The sequence below is a fragment of the Pelodiscus sinensis genome, chromosome 16 (genome assembly GCF_052426305.1).
Source record: "Pelodiscus sinensis isolate ZL-2025 chromosome 16, ASM5242630v1, whole genome shotgun sequence".
Lineage (NCBI taxonomy): Eukaryota > Metazoa > Chordata > Testudines > Trionychidae > Pelodiscus > Pelodiscus sinensis.
Window position 1 is genome coordinate 37,429,068 of NC_143067.1, and position 18,615 is coordinate 37,447,682.

Here is an 18,615-nt window from a genome sequence, read left to right on the forward strand (position 1 = left end):
CCTCCTGGCAGGAGTGATTTCTATTATTTCTGATAGGTGGGTGGTTGTCAAGTCCAGTCTTAAATGTGGCCACTGACAGCATTTCAAAACTCCCCATATACATTCCTTCTGCTAACAAGCTATTTGAAGAGTTGCATATAGACCAACTCGGCCTCTTGTACATTTCAAAGGAAGAATGCACAACTCCACGTACATCCATCCCAGGGCCAGCGGGAAGTCCCACTGATTCTGGGCTGCATGCAGGTGCCAACTTTGAAATGTACAAGAGTCCCCAGCAGTGTCGCTTGTGCATTCCGAAACAGAAGTTACAGCATGGAGACTAGGGTCGGTGGGGGACTCAAAGTCCCCCGCTGAGCCCGGGCTCCATTCTGCACTGCCACTTTAAAATCCCAGGCTCTGTGCAGCATTTCAGCAGAACCCAGGACGAGCTGGGGACTCTCCAGCTGATCGCCGGCTCCGCACAGCATTTCCCCAGAGCCTGGGATCAGCTGGATCTCCAGTTGACCCCTGGCTCCATACGGTGCTGCCTCTTTGAAACGCCATGGTGGCATTTCAAAGGGACAGCGCCGCATATAACCCAAGCTCAGCTGTGAGGTGCTGCCCCTTTGAAATGCCCTCTTGGTGTTTCAAAGCAGCAGTGCCACACCAAGCTGACCCCAGCTGACCCCAGCACAGCTAATCCCGACGCTGCCCCTTTGAAACACCACCATGGCATTTCAAAGCAGCAGCGTCACATGGAGCCTGAGTATGTGCCTCTTTGAAGTATCCCCTCTTCCCTCCCCTGCCCATTTGCTGCCTCTATCTGATAGACGCAACAAGAGGGTGGGAATTGACTAGTCGACTAGTCCTTAACATCTCTTGTCTGGAGATGCCCCTTCACCCTACTTCCCCACTGTGCCCCATAGCTATCCTATGACCAGCTTGGCTTCTTCCTCTCTCTGCCCCCCAGCCACCCCTAGCCCATCTCTGCCCCCCAGCAGTTCTGTGCCTAGCTTGGCTCCTTCCCCTCTCTGTGCCCCATCCCTGCTTGGCTCCTTCCTCCCTCTGCCCTCCAGCTGCCCCCAGCCCAGCTATGCCCCCCCTCCCCCAGCAATTGTCTGCCTAGCTTGGCTCCTTTCCCTCTCTGCCCCCAGCCCAACCCTACCCCCTGGTGATCCTGTGCTCCCCTCACTGTGGCTCCTTTCTCCCAGCCATCCCTGCCTATATCTCCCCCTCTCCCAATCCCACTATTTTCCCTTTCCAGACCGATTCCTCTGCTGGACCCCTGGAGAATTTTCTTTTTCAAACCCATCTCTGACCATTAGTTTTACCTTGTGCATTTGAGCAGGAATCTCCGTATTTCACCACGGTAACCCAACTGATTTCTACAGGACACAAATAGAGTAGCTTTGCCATAGGTGTGTACAACAGCCACTGGAGGTCATACCGGAAGTGCGCACTGAGCTTTCTGTTATAGAGATGGTTTGGGTTCATGGCTTAGGAAGGAGAGGGGACAGCTGTGACAAAGAGTCGCCTCTGGCTTCAGGACTGGTTTTGATTGTCTCAGACTGGCATCTATTCATATCTATGTGTTTTTGGCACTGCTAGCCAAATCAGAATTCTGCAAGGTACAAGCCACATGGGGGGAGGAATGGCTGCCTATGTCCACACCCATGTCCTTTCACAAGGAAAACTTTTGCACCACATCCATGTGGGCACTTACCTACTTCCCCCAAAAGGCTCCTAGATGTAGCTTCATTGGACTTGACCTGAATTAGACCTGGGATTAATGTGATCCATAACGTCTCCAATAAGCCAAGCTCTTTTGTTAGCGTACAAAAGAAAGTTTCCTTCTATTTCCATTCACTATAACACGTGTTTGTGTAATATGTGTGAGCACATCTGCTCTGTCAATTACCACTGACCCTTGCATGCTCTTCAAGACTAGCACCCCAAATGGATTCTGCCTGTGTGCATTGTGTGGGTATTTATTTATTGATTTATTGATTTATTTATTTATTTATTGAAAATACTTTTACCCCGCCTCTCTATTTAAAATATTCTGGGCGGCTTACAAAATTTTTTACAAAATTTTTAACACGTTTTACCTTTACATTTTACATGTTTAAAAATTTAAACATGAAACTGCCACCATTCGTTAGTGGGACTTTGATAAGCGACCGGTCCTCTTTGTGTCATCAAGTTTCTGCCTTGGGAGCAGAATACTACAAAATGTTTACCCCTCATAAGGACTTTTGGGTATTGCTCTACTCTTTGGTTTTAATTTTGCTTTTAAAGGGTTGAAAGAAGTTGTACAGAGAAACTCCTTGTTAGTTCGTCTCTTATTTGGTGTTTTTGAGATGCATCAATATTCCAGTTATTTGCTCTGTCCATCACTTCAATATAGCAAAGGTTGCAACCAAAGTAAATGTTTCCATATCTTTTCTTTAGATAAAATTGAAGATGAATTAGAAATGACCACAGTGTGCTATCGGCCCGAAGGACTGGAACAGCTTGAAGCACAAACCAATTTCACAAAGAGGGAACTTCAAGTGCTTTACAGAGGATTTAAAAACGTAAGAACCAAAGCATTGTAATGAATTGGCTAGGCTGTGTGTGTCACCATCGCCCCTGCATAGGATCCAAACTACAGTATTCATCTGTGTTCCATAGCTTTCTTCCCAGTAACAACGAACCTGGAGGATGTGAGTTCTAGCCCTCTCATTGCCACAGTGAGATATGCATGAGAAAAGCTGTATAAACATTTGTCCTGGCATCCTAATCTGCATAAAACAGAGGTGAGATCTATTAGCGCAAATCACAGCTTTACAATATAAAGCCATAGCGGCTGGAATTGGAGCAGATCCCCAGAACCCTTAAGTCCACCAGGTTAGTGGTCTCTTGGTCGTCCTACGTCATACCAAAATTCTACATGGCTGATGATGGTGTTAGCACATTACATGCATGAGTAGCTTGTTTCATAGTTCTAAGCATATCGGTAGAAGGTATTGCAGATGGTTATAAGCCATGGCTGTTAAGCAGCCTTTCGGACTCCCTAACAAATATTCAATTCTGGATTAATACATCTGTTGTTCATTTATTAATTGTAAAAGGGACCTTTTCCTCTATATAAAAGACAATTGTGCGCTCTTCCCCATTCGTGTTCACTCTCCTCTCCTGACATACACGTCCACAAAATCACATGCTTTCTCTGCACTTTCGATTCAGAATATAATCCGATTCTTTTATAGTGAAGCCCATCAGATGTCTCTTCCAAACCAATACGTCCTTTATAATTTTACTCTGCACTGATCATATATTTTCATTAACATTTCTCAGCTCCCTTCACAGTGTTTTGCCATATTTTTGCCCAATATAGGGAGTAAATGTCTTTTGCATATTTGTATTTCCCTCTGTTCTGTCTGCACATGAGTACTTTTTACCTTCTTGGTATGTTGATTTGATGAGTTGGACTGAATTATTCAGGTCTTTTTTTCACTTAGTTGAGTTTTTAAAGAAAAAATTCTAACTTTTCATAAATTTCACATGCAGCAGATACACACTGGGCCAAATGCTGTGGTAACTTACTCCCTGCCCGTTCTAATTGATTTAAGTGGAAAATCTGGCCCAATGTAAGTAATATCTCCTAGCCAGCCGGTCCCATGTTTGCAAGCCCTGGCTGCTGGCCCATGAAAACTCTGTGGGATTGAGTCCATTCTCGTAGATCAGTTATATTCAAATCACAGTAGTCCAGGAGTCGAATTACTGATCAGTACTGCCCAAAGGAGTCACGGTAGTGAGAAATCGTCGTTTCATATATTCATATTTAAGCAGTGTGATGGGAATTATTTGGTATATACATCTGTATTATTCTTATAGCAAAATAACTGACCAAGTATCATTATTTTATTAGCAACAATTGGTTAATTGGTTAATAACATAGCAAAAGTGTCCTGACTGGATAATAACTTGTGCTTGTTTAATTGTTTAAATCACCCAGTGTTTTAATATCATGTGTTTCAAAGAGCCACTTGCACCTCGTGAGCCTCAGTCTGAGTACCACTGTGTTCGATACTTGCTTCCGAAGGTAACCCATAGAAGACAAGTGCTATTGGAGTCGATGTACTGTAAGCCAAACTTCGGCATCACTCCCACAGCGGGAGGTCGATGGGAGAAATGCTCTCATTGACTTCCCCCGCTCCTTGAGACAGCAAAGAGTACTGATGCCAATGGGGGTGCCTTTGGCATTTGATTTAGTGGAGCTTTACTAGACCTGCTAAATCGAATGCCGGAAGATCGTCTGCAGCAGCGTTGATCTTCCCACAAGTCTAGATGGGGCCTGAACAAGTGGCACTTCCCCACAACTGTTGCCCTAAGAGAAGCATGTGCCCGAGACATTAATCTGAGCCACAGTTGCTCCATAGGGCAGAGAAGCCAGTTTCTGCATCACTTGAAAGGATGCAGCTCGCTTTCCCCCACCCCAATGGGACAGGCACGTGCAGGGTGTGGCCAAAACGACACCAGCTTCTGCCCATTTGCGTTCAGGGAACTATATTGAAGGTCAGGGAGAGGGGTTGCACTGTACAATATACCCAAGTTCTGTAAAGGAAACCCTCATTTCCCAGCTCAGCTGAGGAAGCCAAGAAGAGAACCTCACCCTCAATTCATCTGTAAGTTTTTTTCCCATTCAATGTTTGTTTGTTTGTACATTACAAAGAACTTTTTCTTGTATTGGCACAGCTGATCAGGATGTTAAACACCTCTGAGGTCCCTGAAATACCTTGTCACATTGGCTGGGAAATCTGCGTGTGTTCAGCTTCACTGATTTTCATTGCCTCTTGGGGTAAGCGAGTGATTCGATCACATGCACTGCAAAATGGACAGGTACTGCAAATTTCAGTACGGCAGCCCTCCTACTCTGCCTGATTCTTGGCCCCTGCCACTTCTAAATTCAGAGACGAATTGTGTGATTGTTTTGCAATATGGAGAAATTACCACGCATGATTAACAAGTTCATTTTATCAGTGATTTTCTATGTTTACCATCATGGAAGGTCCTGGTGTTAATTGACATTGTTACCCGGATCTTGTAGTGCACAAAATTGTTAGGACAACACAATCGTAATGGTGTGCTTTTCTCCTGTGAGGCACTCAGTGCTTAAAGTATTACTATGCTGTTTTTCAGTCAAAATGAAAGGGCGGCTTTAGCATTTGGCAATAACTCGTCATCGTGATGGGATGGGTAATTATACACAGCAGGCACCTTGACTCAGCTGATCCCCTCTTTCCTACAACTGTCAGCCATTTGTTTTTTGTGATGGTGTTACAGTGCCATCTGGAGATTCAAATCACCGGTGGTTATATGGCCACGTTCCATACTTGGCTTGTGCTTATTCTCTTTTCATGGGTGATCGTAGCGGTCCCGCTTCGTTTCCGTGATTCGCCTAGATGTAATGATGGCAGGCGTGACAGAAGTTCACATGATGGGCCAAATTATTTACAACATCCAGTTTGAACTGGGTGAAATAAATGGGAGTGGAGAACTATCAAGTCAGTTGCGACCCTCACTGATACCTTCTTGGTCCTGAGTCCACATTAGAGCAACCTAGAAGCTGCTCTAACTTGAGCCGATTGATTACTGCCAACTGCACCTAGTTTTCCATCAGACTCAAGACACGCCAACTCAAAGCAGCACCAGCCCCTGGCAGAACAAGAGATAAACCACCTTTAGACACACCTCCACCCGTATGATGATCCACTTCCCACACAACACACCTTTCAAGGTCGAGGAGTCCTTCCCCTGCGATTGCGACGTTTGATGGGCCTCATCCAGTCCCCTAAATGCCCCAATAACAATTTTGTGGGTGAAGGCAGCAAATCCCTACGCTCTCGAGTGAACTTGCATGGAAAAACGATCAAAATCCAAGATGCCACGTCACCGTGGGGGGGACACTTTTCACAAAACGATCACTCACTACGTGGCCAGTCCTCCTCCTGAACGGAACCTTGCTCGATACTATCAAAAACACAAGTCTGGGAGCTTAAATTCATAACTGTGTGAGGTACTAAAGCATGGTTTGAATAGAGATACCAGATTGCCCTTCCTCCCTGCTTTCCTTGCTCTTTATCCGTTCTCCCTTATGATGGAAAAGTGCTACCAGGCCACTTCACCTTGAATGGTCCCTTGAAATGTGTTAACTCTGTGTTCTGAATAGCCCGTTCCACCTTGTATTTAGTGGTGACCATAGGTGCTCTGGAGGGAAAAATGAGCACCCATTGGCAGCCAAGCTCCTTCTTAACCCCCTCACCACCCTCTGTGTCTCTCTCCTCCTGGTAGGCCCACGTACCTCCCCCTCCCCCACTCTCCCAGCACTTTCAGAGTGGCACATGGAGTTCAGGAAGCTCCAGAGGACCGGGGGGGGGGGGGGAGTGGAGTGGGATGAGGAGCTGAGGAAGTTCGGAGACAGGGCTTGAGAGAGGGGTGGAATGGGGGCAGGGTAGGGTCAGGACAGGGGCCAAGCACTCCCAGCTAGAGGAAAATTCAGCACCTATGGCTGTGACATTCTGGATATAGCTACACCGCAGGTAGCCAGGGTTGGCTGACTTGCACTTGCAGAGCTTGGGGTAAAAGGCTACTTAATTGCAGTGTAGACTTCCAAGCTCAGGCTGGAGCCTAGGCCCTAGGGCCTGGCGAGACAGCAGGGCCCAGAGCGTAGGCTGCTCTCCAGACCCAAAGTCTACCAGGTAATAAAACAGCCTGGCAGCAATTAAACAGCCCTACAGTCCCCACCTGCCTCAGCTGTCACAGGCCAGCTACAGGTTTTTAGTTGCAGTGTGCACAAGACCCTCTGAGGACATTTCTCAGACCCGAGGAAGAGTCCTGTGCACTTCGAAAGCTTCTCTCTTTCACCAGCAGCAGCTGATTCAATAAAGGGTGTCCTCTCCCTCACCTCGTGTTTCTCATGTTCTGAGTCTATTTGCAACCCTTGAAGTAGCCAGCTTTCATAGTAGGACACTGACCTGACTCCGGTTGTGTTGCATTTACTCCTGAGTTTGTGACTGGAGCCAGCAGCCTACATAAAAAGCAAGGTAGGACTCCAGGTAGTAGGCTGTCCCCTAAGGGAAACAAGGCCCTTCAGAAATGCTTTTGAAGTTGTATTTCTTTTAGGATTGATTGTATGCATCTAAAATGGCTGGGCCTTTTCATTAGCAGATTGTTGGAGTTGTTAACTCCAAAAAACAATTTGTTTAATGCTAAATAGCCCACAAATAAAATTACAGACCCATCATTCATAAAGCCAGCCCAATTCCCAATTGTTCTAGTCTTCCATTCGGTGTGAATGTCACTACAGTTGTCGTGGCGATGGTAAATAGCTCTGATGTGAAGTCAAAGCAATGCTTTACTGTCCGCTGAAAATTAACGTCTTCAAAGACCAAAACGAAGAGCCATATGAAAGTCTGATGTTCCCACAGAATATAATCCTGTCAATAATCCCTGGAAGTGAAATCAAAGGCAGGAAAATCTGAGGTATTTCAAATTCTAACCTAAATTCCAAAGCTGCATTGAAAGAGGCAATGCCAATAGAACTCCGAACAATCATTGCCCCAGATTAGATAAGCATTAAGTGTCCTCCACTTCAAGTGTGCATTTCTTAGTGCTCCTTGTACTTACAGTGCACACTTACTTTTGAACACTGCTAGGGTTATTTTATTTTATTTTTATCCACTCCACACACTTGCCAGTTAGCATTCGACATCACTTGACAGTCCTTGAAAGTAATTGGTAAAGTTATATTCTTATTCAAGCAGCTAAAAGAGTAGCAACTCTTTCAGTAGTTCTCTTTATGTTCTCTTTAGGAGTTTAGCATTTTAGAAGCAGTAAAAGATGCTGGATTTACACACACTGCCCTGTGGTATTGCTTATTTTTAATGGGCTTCTGCAAAATATGCATTTGGTTCCAGCACCTTAAAGAAAAGCAACTAGAGGTTAATTCTCTCATTCCTCCATGGATTCAGGCACATTGGGAAGTGTATGAGAAGTGGGTACATAAACAAGAAGCAATGTTCAGCTAAAAGTTAATCCATTACCATTCAAATCAAGAGTAACATTCCCATTGTCTTAAATAGTACTGCATTTGACCCTGCAAATAATAATGTATCACCTTACTAGACCGAAAAGGATTGTGCGTTAAATATTGCTAAGAAACTATCCAAATGATCAAATAGTCAAAATGCATAATCTCTGGAGGACCTTTGAACCAGCCACAGACTGATGGCAACACACCAGACATTGGGCAGAGAAACTCCCAAATCTGGCTCAATCCTGAAAATCTGTGAATCTTTTGGGCCGCCCTCCTCCTTGTGTCAGTGGAGAGCCAAAGAGCGCAGAGTGTAGGAGTGGTTTTGTCTGTACTGAAGAAGAACATAATGAGTGATGGAAGGAAGGCCAGCTCTCTATGAAATTGACATTCCATGCTCAGGTCACTGACAGCACATACAGAACCCTCTCGGCACCTCAAGTGTTTGTGGGTCCAAGTTTCTGACCCATATAGCAATACCTGTGATACCCAGGTTTGATAGATGCTGTGCTTTGTCTCAGTGCAAAGACATTTTTGCATCCATAAGTGAGATGGTTATACAGGGAGTGTTAAGACCTGTTTGTCGAAAAGAATCTAGTTTGCTGTGGCTGTTTGAGCTCTGCTTACAGCGTAGGTAGATGAACTCCTCAAAGGTCTGTGTGGTACTCAACCCCACATGCAGTAGGACTTCTGGTGGCCCAGCTCCAAGATCCTACACCTGGGTCTTCTGCCATGAGCTATTCAATCCCATAAGGGAGGTGTGGTGGCTTGCAGACCTTGAATGGTGGGTCAACAATGTTCTGACTTCTCCACAAGCAAAGCAGCATCATTGGCATATCTTGGTCAGTGAATGATGCTGGACCAACCTGGATTCTGAAGCATGGTGTGGCAAGTTTTAATATCCAGTTGATCATCAACAGACCAGTGCGGGTATGAGAACGTACCCATGTGACACAGCACAGATTCTGTAGAAATGTGGCAACAACCATGAACTCCCGTGTACTCTCAGGCGGTACTCGTGTGAATATCGTGCACTGGATTTAGCGGACTATCTGGAACACTGATTCCTTTTGGTGTGAAGCAAAATGCTGAAATCGTTCTTGAGTAGGGAAATTGCTGTGCCTACCATGGAATTTAAAGTGAGCATGGGCATACCTGCTTTGTTTCATATCTTCTCAGTCAACTTGATTAAGTCATGCGGAAGCACTAATGAGGACTCTTGAGCATTATTTGGCACTCATAAAACAAAATTGTGATCAATTAAGTGCAAATGAACTGGAACGAGCATATGCATCTGAAAGCAGTCCAGTTACAGACGGCTGAGAAAAGCAGTTGCCTTTCCGAAGCACTCCTCAAGGTTTGATTCAAAGCCTCGCACAGCGTCCAGATGGAGTGTCAGAAGCAAAAATAATCATGTGGAAATTCAGAAAAGTATCATCAGGCATGCGGGCCCGACCTGCTGTCACAGTGGGAGCCGCTTCAGAAAGAAATGTTGACACAGTAAACACCCACAGTCGTGGTTTGTAGTTATGGATTGGTCTTTTCAGTCTCTCACATCAGCTCTTTGATCACAAACGGGGGATGGTGATTTTATCAAGCCGGGATTGTTAATTTATCATGGAAAAGGAAGAGATTAGAGGAGGCTGTTCCTAGAAGTATTTACAGTTCTAAAAGATATGGGGACAAACGATCAAAAATTACATTTTTGAGATGTCTTGAAACTATATTTGTTTAAGGAGATGCTGGATGAAAATAATGGCAGGCACATTTTTGAACAAAAAAAAGGAAATAAATCCTCAGACAACGTATCCAGTACTCAGTGCTGTCGGAGACATGGTAAAGTGGTTGAAGTTGAGAGAGTGGTTAATTTAATGATCAGTATGTTTGAAGATTAATTTATTGCCTTCAGTAAAGGCAGTTAGCTGCTTCAGGGCATACATTTGTGATTTTAGGGGTCAGGAAGAAATTTATCTCCCTGCAGTTATTGGTGGAAACTAGGTTTAACTGATGAGATTCTATGCTGCTATATTCCACTGAAAGCTACAAACTTGAACTTTTAGAAAAATATGGCAGCCTTATGTTATCCTATCCCATTTTACTAATGATCATGATATTCTACAAGAACAGTCCAAAATTATAATCTAATAATGCCCTGTAGTCTTTGCAGCTGGCTGTGTATTTTAATTAGGGAAAAGCACATTGTCATCAGTGCTTCTGTTGTGTATTATGTGCTTATGTATTCCACCACTAATAGACACTGCAGTTCTGTCTATAGATTTTAGAAATGTGTGTGCATCTGTCTGTCAGTCCATTTGTTCAAGAACGCCTCCTAAATGGGAAGAGGGCTGGCAAATATTTAGGCCACTACAAGTGGCTTCTAGAGCTTCGAAAAGACACAAAAATGGGAGAAAGAAACATAAAACAACCACTTCAAAAGAACTCAAGTGGTTGTGTTATTAGGAGCTTCTCTCAGGACTTAGAAGATGCTGGTCTAACTGGGAAGTCTGCCATACCGTTGCTATATTTAGCAAATCCTCATTCAGTCTTTGCCAACAGGCGAAAATAAGGCCCCTAATCCTGCTGCCACTGAAGTGACATGCAAGATGGGCTTTTACTCTTTGCTGGAAGCCGAGTTTTCTAAGGTGCCAAATGTTCCTGTTCAGGGCATTCGGCACCAGGAATGTTAAAAATCGTTTCATACGGTAACCATATTACCGATGAAAATTCTTAGTGGTTACACAGTGACGCGCACTAAGCTTAGTTTTATACTGAAAAGCCCACAGCGTAGCCTCCTCAGGAGCAGGGCTGCCATCCCCTGCTGGCCTGGCTCCCCTGCAGGAGGCTTCACTGTCCTGTCAAAGTGAAACTTCCTCCCAGGGAGCTGACTGAGTTTAATCAATATCATTAACTGATATACATCAGCTTATCGGTTACACGGTTAATTGATTAACCTCTAACTGCACCCGAAACAACAAGATCTCATGCTGAGTTTGAGAGCTGAGTTTGTGGCCCTTGAGGTAGAGGATCGAGAGGACAAAAGTCAGGACATGCAGGCACAAGTAAACATGATTTCGGGGCATTGAACGCCTGGTTTCTTTTTCATTTCATTGAATCTGTCATAAATTACTGACATTCAGATAGTGGGTGGGCCAGTTTTAGATTTCTCTATGAAAGAAGGAAGATGGTCTGAGATGGGGATCTAATTTCTATACATGAAGAATATGAACTTGCATGTGATTTATATCTCTCCATTGACACACTTCAATACCAATCTCCTCCTTCCTCCCCCTTTGACGTTATCTACAGGGTAAGGGGATTTGAGCTGATAAATTCACTCCACTTTTTCTGATGCCCTTTTTCTTTGGTTTATACATGCACATTGTCAGCAGGTGGTGTCAGCAAATGAGAACTTTTAAAATTCTTTCTTTCATGCATTTTCTTTTCTTCATATTCGGTGCATTGAGAAGAAATGTGATGTCAAAGAACGTGCTGTTCTTAAAAGATAGCTAACGAACTCAAAGATAAGTAAATCATGGACATGAATATCCCATCCGGCATTTTGTGGTTCCAATTAAAATGGATCTCATCCCAGATCTCTAAATATTACCCAATCCTAATTAGGCACTCTGTGATGCTACTTGGGAATGCATCTGGCTGTCTTTGAGTGTTAACCTTTCCAGATGAATTGATGCATTTATAAATGAGTAATGTCTTTCCTTTGGGGTGAAAGATAAGTGTAGGATGAAAACACAATGGATTTTTTTTCATTTTGTGGAACCCAGCCAAGCTTTGTCCGGAGACAGGTTGGACTAAACATTTTTTGGGAGGGGCTATGAAACAATTTTCTTAACATCAAACTTAACGTTGGCTTGGCCAGGATATAAACTCTCCTGCCAGCTGCCTAGAGCCCTGCTGCTGTTCTTTATAGTCTTGGTGATTGGTTTATTTCCCAGTCTGTCATCATGCAACAAAGGATTAAACTGTTTTAATTGAAAATTGACCTGGCATTTCTAGCATCTCCAAATCAGGGGAGAAGCCTTGAACTTTGCAGGGTCTGCAGTTTGGCTCTGTTTTTAATCAAAAACAGGAGTGAGCCTTCACGGACTACAGTGGTGGGGTTAGATGTGCAAGGAATTCAGAAAAGGGCCCTTTATTAGGACAGTAGCCACGTGGGATGGTGGAACCATAGCCCTAGATCACCCGCTCATGGCCATCTTCTGAACCAATCAAGCTTAGCCTCAGTTCTTCATCTGTAAAATGGGGGTAGGTATTTCCTTTCCTTTCTCTCGCCCTTTATCTTGTCTGTTTACTCTGAAAATTCTTTCCCTGGTGTGTGCTGGCAATGTATTCACAGCACTTGCATGATCTTAGTGGTCATAGCCTGTCAGTATGACTACAATGAAAACAAGGAATGCTCTGGAAAAAGACCTCCAAGTGGAAAGATCAAGTGTGCGTTGCAATGTAAACAAAGTGGAGTTTCACTGATGTCGAGCGGAGTGGATGAATGTGAGATGAGGCCATAAATGGTTCATAACTTCATGATGGATACTTTACCATCATTCTATAGGAGGTCCTCACTATCGATGTTGTATTCATCTTTACAACACTCTTACGGCTGGCCACTTGCAGAATCAGCTCTTCAGCCTCAGAGTGCCCTCAGCTGGCGGGTGTGTCACCCTCACTTGCCTGTCCTCTGAATTACTGAAGGCCTATACCTATCAAAGGCTACGTCTAGACTGCAAGCCTCTTTCAAAAGAGGCTTTTTCGAAAGATACTTTCGAAAAAGCCTCTTTTGAAAAAAAAGCATCTAGACTACAACCAGTACTTTTGAAAAAGTGAGCTGCTTTTTTGAGAGAGAGCACTTTCGAAAAAAGGCATTATTCTTCATAAAACAAGGTTTTCCGCGGTCAAGAAAACTGCTGTGTTCTTTTGATTTACTTTCGAAAGAACGCGGCAGCAGTCTAGACGCAGGGGAAGTTTATTCGAAAAAAGTTTGGAAAAAAAACCTGTAGTCTAGACATCATAGAACTGGAAGGGACCCTGAGAGGTCATCGAGTCCAGTCCCCTGCCCTCATGGCAGGACTAAGTACCATCCCTGGGGGTATGTCTACACTTGCCCCCTAGTTCGAACTAGGGAAGCAAATAAAGCATACCAAAGTTGCTAATGAAGTGAGGGATTTAAATAATTGATTAGCATATTCGCAGCCGGTTGCCGTTTTAAAATGCTGTTCGCCCGATTTAACTTGCCATGTATAGACGCGGTAGTCCGATTCAAAACCCTTCCCTCGAATTAACTGTTATTCCTCATGCAATGAGGGAAGGGTTATTGTTTCTGCTTTGCTCTGAATTTGATAAAAACTTGCCAACATCAGCCTTTCGGTTACTTAGAAGTCGGTACAGCGTGTGGACATCAATTTCTTCTACACAATTTGAGTCAGTTCCCATCTTCAGATACATATGTGAGGTGTTCAGAAGCCCAGTTGTCTGTTGACTTCCCTGGGGTTGTATGTCACACGCAGGTCAGCACAGAATGTGATCCTCGGAGGTTTGTGTGTGTCCAAAGGTGGAACTGGGCTGTTAATATGAGACATGGCAACTGTTTGCTTTAGCTTTTACTTAACCCAAAAAATGTTTCCCACAGACAGTTGCACAATTGACATCCAGTATTTTCAGATGAGCTATTTCAAAATTGGCTGAGCTGCCAGAATTGTGGGATGAAATACGAATCAGGACACATCTGAAATATCGGGGAACTTTGGATTACTATACCCTGGTGAAAATGCCATTGGATCTCACAGCAGTACTTACACAGTTATTTAACTGGCTAAAAAATGTGGTACATTTCACTTCAAAATGCAAAGAATTGCTAACTGTATTGTGTGTTAACACAAAAAGTGTTTTATGTGAGTCCCAGTGCATTTTATTGGGCCAGAAGCCGCATGAGCTTTTTTTAAACAAACTTCTTTAAAAGGTCAGACTCTAATGGCTGGAAGTGGGCTTTGAAGTTCAACATCTATTATGATGAAAGGGGAAGATTTTTCTGTTTTTCTGCAGAGGAAGCAGAATAGCAGTGCATTGACTTAAAGGAGACCGTGGTAGGAGTGAAAGGTGTCTTCACAACGCAAAACACTAGAAATGTTCCTCTTATTTTCTGCATTCATTTTCTTTAATAGGGCACCCAAAAAACTCTATAGCTTATAACTTCTCTCAAAACTCAGTCCAGGTTTGCACATCTGTATTCAGTTTGAGTATGCATCCAATCCGTGAATCTAGAAACCCCTGCGTGTTTTCAGGTTTCATTCCTAAAGTTTGCATTGCCAAAATCCAAGCCAGCGATACTGGAGTGTAAACATAATCTTATTCGGACATAGATCAGACAAGTGGTTTATTGGGTAGGTAGGGCAAATAACGCTTTCTGCAATTCAGTTGTTGTCCAACCTAGGAAACACCATAAATATGTCATGTAGGTCAGACCACGGCGCTCTGTGACCCATAGTAGAAAACAACCCAAAGCAGAAGTTGGAGGAGTTGTGACCTGAATGCAGACCAGAGGTCAGAACCACGCTTACTTTCATTGTACCTCTGGAATATGGATTTAACCGTCTTCCCTCAGAAGTCAACAGAAAATTCTCAATTAAGTACCTTTGAGTGAATGTTACTTAATCTTTCGAGGCCTATAGTAGTTATTATTTATAAGGACTCAATAGTACTTACTATCAACCCCATATGAGGCCAATATCTCTTACCACCAGGGTTCCATTGAAGGTTAAAGAATTCATGTTGCTGTAGGGCGATGAAAAGTCTGAAATATGGTATGAATATTAATCTTGTTTTTTTATTATATGAAGGATTTATGTGGCAAAAGGCATGAGTCAACTTTCCAGGTTGTGCTAAAAAAATGGGGATTGAATGATGGGAGGATTTTTGTTTGTTTCTCTGTAAGTTGTGAGCCCGAGCTTATCGTAGTTAGAGATTTCTAGTCTTAAGTCTGTTAATTTCTTCAGCTGCTCAAACCAGGCATACAGAATGCTTCAGATACAGGAATGTAATTGTTCTTTGGGCATGCAGTATTTTGCAAATGAATCTTTACTGGGTTTTTTCTTGGTTTTCCAACAGGAATGTCCTAGTGGGGTTGTTAATGAAGAGACCTTCAAACAGATCTATGCACAGTTTTTTCCACACGGAGGTGAGTAGAGTCCATTTGTTTCTATCAGACAGATTGACACGTGTCTCAACATTCTTAATTGCCAGCTGGCAGCAAAACTCTTTCAGCTAGTGCCTGTCATAACTTTGAATTGTTTTTGAAGTTTTACTGAGTTTTTAAATACAAAAATACAAATGAATAAGAAAATAAATATAGGACTCCTAGCATACCTGTTGCATGGAAAAAGATAATTGAGGGCTCAACTCACTTTTTTAAAAATAAAGAGTGGTACTGAGGGGTAGCCGTGTTAGTCTGTACGTAAAAAAAAAAAACTTAAACAACAATGGTCCTGTAGCACCTTAGAGACTAGATAGATAGATAGATAGATAGATAGATAGATAGATAGATAGATAGATAGATAGATAGATAGATAGATAGATAGATAGATAGTAAGTACCATGAGCTTTCGTGGGCACAACCCACTTCTTCAGATGACAATCATTAGAAGAAGTTATTTGTCATCTGAAGAAATGGATTGTGCCCATGAAAGCTTATGATACTATCTCTCTGTCTCTATCTCTATATCTATCATTTGTTAGTCTCTAAGGGTATGTCTACACTACCCCCCTAGTTCGAACTAGGGGGGGTAATGTAGTCATATGGAGTTGCAAATGAAGCCCAGGATTTGAATTTCCCAGGCTTCATTTGCATAAAGCCAGCCGGCGCCTTTTTTAAATGCCGGCTAGTTCGGGCTCTGTGCCGTGCGGCTACATGCGGCACGGACTAGCTAGTTCTGAACGCGGCGTACAGCTAGTTCGGATTAGGAAGCCTAATCCAAACTAGCTAGTCTGTGCCGCGTGTAGCCGTGTGGCACGGAGCCTGAACTAGCTGGCATTTAAAAATGGCGCCGGCCGGCTTCATGCAAATGAAGCCCGGGAAATTCAAATCCCAGGCTTCATTTGCAACTCCGTATGACTACATTACCCCCCCTAGTTCGAACTAGGGGGGTAGTGTAGACATACCCTAAGGTGCTACAGGACCATTGTTGTTTTTTAAGTTTTTTTAGTGGTACAGTGGTTAGGGCATTTGACTACCTGTCTTGTCCTGTGAATTGTCTCTGCTCTCCCATTGGCTGGTTTCTCTATTATGGTTTTAATTGATTTTAATTGAGTGCCCATTGCCTTACTATATAGTGCTCTACTAGAGTTATGCTTTTGCATACGTCAGTAATGCAGCATTAGAATTAAATTTGTGATTTGACATTGTCTGTATTTTTCCTGTCAATTTTCAGAGTGTGTGTGTCATTTTACAATCCCAAGTGGTTTGATGTTTCAGATTTCTTATTCTTTACATCTTTTTACATAGGAAATTGTGCATTCTGGGTGTAATAAAATTTCTTTAAATTATAAACATTTTGCATTTGTGTGACTTCATTATCACAGTTGTTCTCTGTGTTACTAAACACTAAAGCTTCTGTTACACTCAAGCCTTCATGTGTACTGTTTGCCATCTATCAAACAGTACAAGTGGTCTAGTATTTTTCGATGGAAGTTATATGTCACTGAAACAAAACTTGTCAGTTTAACATTGTGTAATAAGATCTTTTCCTAAGGGAGCTTTACTGATCATTCTTTTTGTTTTCTTTTGGAGGTATTTACTTGTACAACTTTTAGTTTAAAGATGCAGCAGCCAGTTGTGTATTGCACTCTTAGTTGGTTTACTCATTTGAATGGTAGTAACTGAGTCTGGCTTTAAAAATTGTAACACCTTTTTCATTCCAAATGATTTCATCACCCAAAGGTGGGCTGCAGGAATTCTGGAAGGAGATACAAGTCATCTCTCAAAGTAGAGCACAATCACATGAAGGTCATAATGGCATACATCAGATTAATTTTTCTTCATATTATTGTGGTTTCTGGTATTAAAAGCTGTCTTTCATCTGGCCTTAGAGGCTGTTCTTGCTTTATATGTAAAGGCTTCTAAACCCATCTATAGCAAATTTTAAGGTTCAAAAGGATAATAAATATTTCTGTTGGTTGTTCTGTAACAGGTGAATCTACAATTCACGTATCTTTGGTGCTTCTGTGGTGCTCTGCTGTTGTAGAAAAATAGGAGATCGTAGCCTTTTCACCAGCTGCTTCTGCCTGGACCAGTCTGCAGCACAGGCTCTGTGAAAGTCCTCTGGGATTTCTCATCAATATCACAATAAAATCTGCTCAGCTTTTATTGATTTAAATTGAAGTCAAGTGACTGGTGTCAAAACACTCAGTAAACAGAGCAAACCCAGTATTCAGATGTACTTATTATTTTTCCTTTCTAGCCAACCACCTGTTCTGTTGTGTGGCAGATGGGGCCTCCCTTAGCCATGGGATTTACTGGTTTAGTGAACAATCATCTTATCCAGTCTAAGTTTTTTAAAAAGGTTATTTATGGGCTCTCCAATACTCTGAGCTGGTGGAATATTCTTGTTTTTAGAATTCCTTTCTAGCCACATACCAGTGAAGGCTAGCACCAAAATATTGCTACCGGTATACAGCCTTTTAGAGTATTGCAAGCCTAGTGCATTTTATATGGAGAAGAAAGATGGATGTGAAGGGAGCATGGGCTGAGTTTCTCTGTCTTTGTTAACATGCTTGAATTGCCCCCGTGGGCTTAATTTTCCTTTTTGCTCCAGACAGTGATTTTTCTTCACTTATTTCCCCAGCCTAAAATCTAGATCATTGCCATGTTGATAAATTCTTGTTTATTTCAAGGATCTTTTCTGAGTACTCTTAATGAGCCTGGAGTTGTAATTTTTCACTCCTTGATACCAAGTTCACAGAAACAATTTCCAAAGAAGCCCCATTGGTTACTGAAGCAAAATGAGGCCATGAATGTTGCTGATAGTCATTAGTGAAAGTGTGTGCATAATAAGCTTCAAAATAATCAATGCCTTTGTGTTTTCAGATGCTAGTATGTATGCCCATTATCTGTTCAACGCGTTTGACACGGCACAGAATGGCTCTGTGAAGTTTGAGGTAATTAACTCACATCATAGTTTGGTCATCTTTCTCAGACATAGTGGGTTTTGTTCAACTTCCACAGCCACTCTTTACTTTGAACTATTAGGCTGCGTCTAGACTGGCATGATTTTGCACAAAAGCAGTTGCTTTTGTGCAAAATCTTGCTGCCTGTCTACACTGGCCGCGAGTATTTGCGCAAGAACACCAACTTTGTAATGTCCAAAATCAGTGGTTCTTGCGCAAATACTCTGACACTCCCGCTCTGGGATAAGCCCTATTGCGCAAGTATTCTTGCGCAAGAGGGCCAGTGTAGACAGCAACGTTAATTTCTTGCGCAAGAAAGCCCGATGACTAAAATGGCCATCGGAGCTTTCTTGCGCAAGAGAGCGTCTACACTGGCACGGATGCTTTTG

The 18,615-nt window shown here is 42.8% G+C and overlaps 1 protein-coding gene across 5 annotated transcripts in view; it reads left to right on the forward strand.

Annotated features, from left to right (window-relative positions):
- The window catches only part of KCNIP1 (potassium voltage-gated channel interacting protein 1), a 464,782-nt gene that overhangs the window by 434,761 nt on the left and 11,406 nt on the right, over positions 1-18,615 (forward strand). For all 5 annotated transcript variants that reach the window (XM_006115769.5, XM_014569863.4, XM_025181073.3 and 2 more), the window contains 3 exons: positions 2,431-2,555; positions 15,173-15,242; positions 18,147-18,217. In XM_006115769.5, the coding sequence (XP_006115831.1) occupies positions 2,431-2,555; positions 15,173-15,242; positions 18,147-18,217 (266 nt within the window). The remainder of the gene's footprint in view (positions 1-2,430; positions 2,556-15,172; positions 15,243-18,146; positions 18,218-18,615) is intronic.